Here is a 3,555-nt window from a genome sequence, read left to right as displayed (position 1 = left end):
TAATCGCGATTAATCGCATCCAAAATAAAAGTTTTTGTTTATGTATATATATATATATATATATATAAACACGCACACATACAGCATATATTTTGAAAATATTTACATGTATATATTTATATTCATATAAATTATATCATATATAAATATATTTAATATATAAACATAACATATTTTTCTTAAATATATACATGCATGTGTTTGTATTTGTATATACATAATAAATATATACAGTACAGACACACATATTATGTAAACAAAAACGTTTATTTTGTAAGCGATTAATCGCAATTAATCGTTTGACAGCACCTATATATATATATATATATATACACACATATATAAAGGCAAGGCAACATTTCTCATGTTTTATTTAGTTTAAGTTAATGTGCTAAAATTTCTAAAACTAATACTGAAATAAAAATTAATCAAATAAATATATAGGCGCTTTAAAAAACTCATAAAAGTGACAAAAAAACAATACAAATTTGCTAAAACTTAAATTAAAATTGAAAATATTTATAATACAAAATATTTATATTTCAGTGATACTAAAACTGCACATTTTATAATGTAAATAGACAATGTTTTAAATTTTTGTCTTGTATTAATCTGAAATGTCAAATATAGTTTTTTTTTTTACATTTTTGTAAATTTGTTCATCTTTGTTCTTGCCATTAAGAGTTTAGGATTTTAGTCTTGCTAAAATTATAAATAAATATAAATCCACTGCACATTTGATACCAATAATACATTTCAATTGACCTTTCAGAGAGCAATGCTTATGCATTAATATTTAAATACCAAATGACAAAATTCCTGAAAAGATTTTTAAAAAGATTTTAATGACATTTGCGTCCTGAGTCTTTTTTATAATTGCAATACGGCACTACAGGTCATGTTAAATTGAGAATGCTGTGACTTTTTTCAAATGACATATTACCAAAAAAATCCATTTAATCGGAATAACAACATTTCAAAAGGAGAACAAACAAATAAAGAAACTGCAATATCTAATTTCGGCATATCAAACACCTTGCAATACATAGTGTAAAAATAAATCAGTGAAATCCAAACTACATAATTTTTTGCAACCCCAGTGTCCAGATAGCTGTGATTTATTAATTATGTGTAATATTCTAAACTTATTTCTTGAAGTACCTGCAGTAAAGCCTTGTAAAGTGAGGTCTGGGTTGTTTTCGTGTTCCCTCAGACACGCAGTGAGCTCAGTGAGATACAGGAGGTTCAGCGGGAGCTCAATAAGACCATCGAGCTCTACAGCAAAGCTCTGAACGACAGCACGACCAGCCTGGCCGACCTGGACCAGCTCATCGCTGAGGAGAGCTCCACCGCTGACGCCAAGGTCAGGAATGCCCTCCTCATGTGCTCCTGTGGGCTGAAGTGCACCTGCTTTTGAGAGACACAGGTGTATGTGTACGTTGAACTTTAGGCTGATGATACACGGGGCAACTTTTTGAGCAATATTGTTGGCATCAACAGGCAACTAGGTGAGACACAGGGCCTACGACTGATTTAAAGTATCCAGATAGAAATTTGTTACCCATTCTCAGTGGGAAAGTGCCCAAGCTACATTGCTCAAAAAAAGTTGCCCCGTGTATCTTCAGATTTTCCAGGTTGTTTCAACTCAAACTGGGAGGACAAATGTGTGACCTGAGTGAAACCAAGCAAATAGTAACCAGATTTACTTATTTAGCTGTTTGTGAAACGAGTTTAAAGAATTACGGGGTTCCCCATGGTCATAGAAATACCAGGAGTTTTTGAAACTTTTGAAGCTTTTAGATTAGTTTTAATTTTATTCAGCTTTTAGTTGTATATTATAGTTGTTCATTTTTTTAATTACTAAATGTTTTTAATTTTAGTTTTGTCCTTTTTTATTAGTTTTAACTTATTTCTATTTCTATATGTACTATTTCAGTTTTAGTTTGAGTAATTTTTGTACTTCAGTTCGATGCCAAAGCAACATTTCTGATTTTTTTACTTGAGTTTTTTTTTTCCTCTTTACGTTGTTAATCTAATATTTATATTTTATTTTATCTTAGCACTATTTAAATTCGTGAAAAATTATTTTTAATAGTTTTAGTTTTAACTGATAAAATTATGTGCCATTTTAAACTTAATTAATTAATACTGATGAAATCTTGACTATAATATACAGGGGAGAAAACAGTCAAAAGACAAATGTTTTTGAAATTGTGATGACGAAGCTTTTAGTTGTTTATTTTAGTTGTTTAATTCTAGCAATGACCATTTTTGTTTAAATTATTAAATGTTTTTAAATTATTTTATTTTTTTTAAAGTTTAAATTTGATAACATTTGGTCTGTTACATTTTCACACATTTAGTTTTAATACTCGTTTAGTGCTTGTTTTAGTAATTTCCTTTGACCAGTGTTATTTTATCATTATTTACATAGTATTTATTAATATTTTGAATTTATTTTTGTATTTTTATTTTTAATTTTAATTTTAGTTTAAGTTTTATTTAACTTTAAATTATTTAACTTTATTTTTATTTCAGTTTTAGTAATTTTTGTATTTTAACTTAAACATATATTATTTTAGTTATTTGCCACAGCAAGATTTCTAATTTTTTTCTCCCCAAATATTTATATTTTATTTCATTTCAGCTCCATTTCAATTACTGAACACTTTTTATATTTAATAGTTTATGTTAGCAAACATAATAACATAACATAACATTGTGATTTCCAGTCCTCGAAAAAAAAAACATGGAAATGTAATCATGGAAACTACAAATATTTAATTGGCTAAAAATCTCTGTGAAAAGATTTTATCCAGTTATCACCTTATCCAGTAATAATGAATGATGAAATAGTCATAGTCAAAAAGGTTTGGAAACTCTGGTTATCAGTGTATTTAGTGTAAACATGTTTCCTGTTTGTTTTTACTAATTGAGGAGTAATTTACTAAGTGCCTTACTAAAAACCAGTGCTGTCAAACGATTAATCGCGATTAATCGCATCCAAAATAAAGGTTTTGTGTACATAATATATGTGTGTGTACTTTGTATTTTTATTATGTATATATAAATGTACACACATACAGTATATATTTTGAAAATACGTACATGTCTATATTTATATTCATATAATTTGTATTATATATAAATATATTTAATATAAACAAACTTTTTCTGAAATGTATACATGCATGTGTGTGTATTTATACATACATAATAAATATACACAGTACGCACAGATATATTATGTAAACAAAATCTTTTATTTTGGATGCGATTAATCACGATTAATCATTTGACAGCACTACCATAGAATGTTTTCCTCAAAAACCTTAATTTCTTTTCGACTAAAGAAAGAAATTCATGAACATTTGATTCAGGAAATTTTTCAGGAAATTTTCATTCTGGAAGTGAACTAGTGCTTTAAAGGGCCACAAAACAACATTTATTGTTTGAATTTCTTAAAAAATGACAAAATCTGAAAGCAGAGACCGTGTTTCATACCAAAAGTAACCTGCTCAGTCTTGTCTGTTGGCACATTTTATTTTCCACTGC

General features: G+C 27.6%; 1 protein-coding gene across 1 annotated transcript in view; it reads left to right on the top strand.

Moving 5' to 3' along the window:
- Window positions 1-3,555, top strand: part of LOC107696226 (epidermal growth factor receptor substrate 15-like 1) — a 46,805-nt gene that overhangs the window by 14,142 nt on the left and 29,108 nt on the right. The window contains exon 17 of the mRNA XM_016496489.1: window positions 1,214-1,363. Within this exon, the coding sequence (XP_016351975.1) occupies window positions 1,214-1,363 (150 nt within the window). The remainder of the gene's footprint in view (window positions 1-1,213; window positions 1,364-3,555) is intronic.

This window comes from Sinocyclocheilus anshuiensis, unplaced genomic scaffold (assembly GCF_001515605.1).
Source record: "Sinocyclocheilus anshuiensis isolate Anshui unplaced genomic scaffold, SAMN03320099.WGS_v1.1 scaffold217, whole genome shotgun sequence".
Taxonomy (NCBI): domain Eukaryota; kingdom Metazoa; phylum Chordata; class Actinopteri; order Cypriniformes; family Cyprinidae; genus Sinocyclocheilus; species Sinocyclocheilus anshuiensis.
The sequence above is the reverse complement of the archived record's forward strand: the minus strand, read 5'-3'. Positions and strand labels throughout refer to the sequence as shown.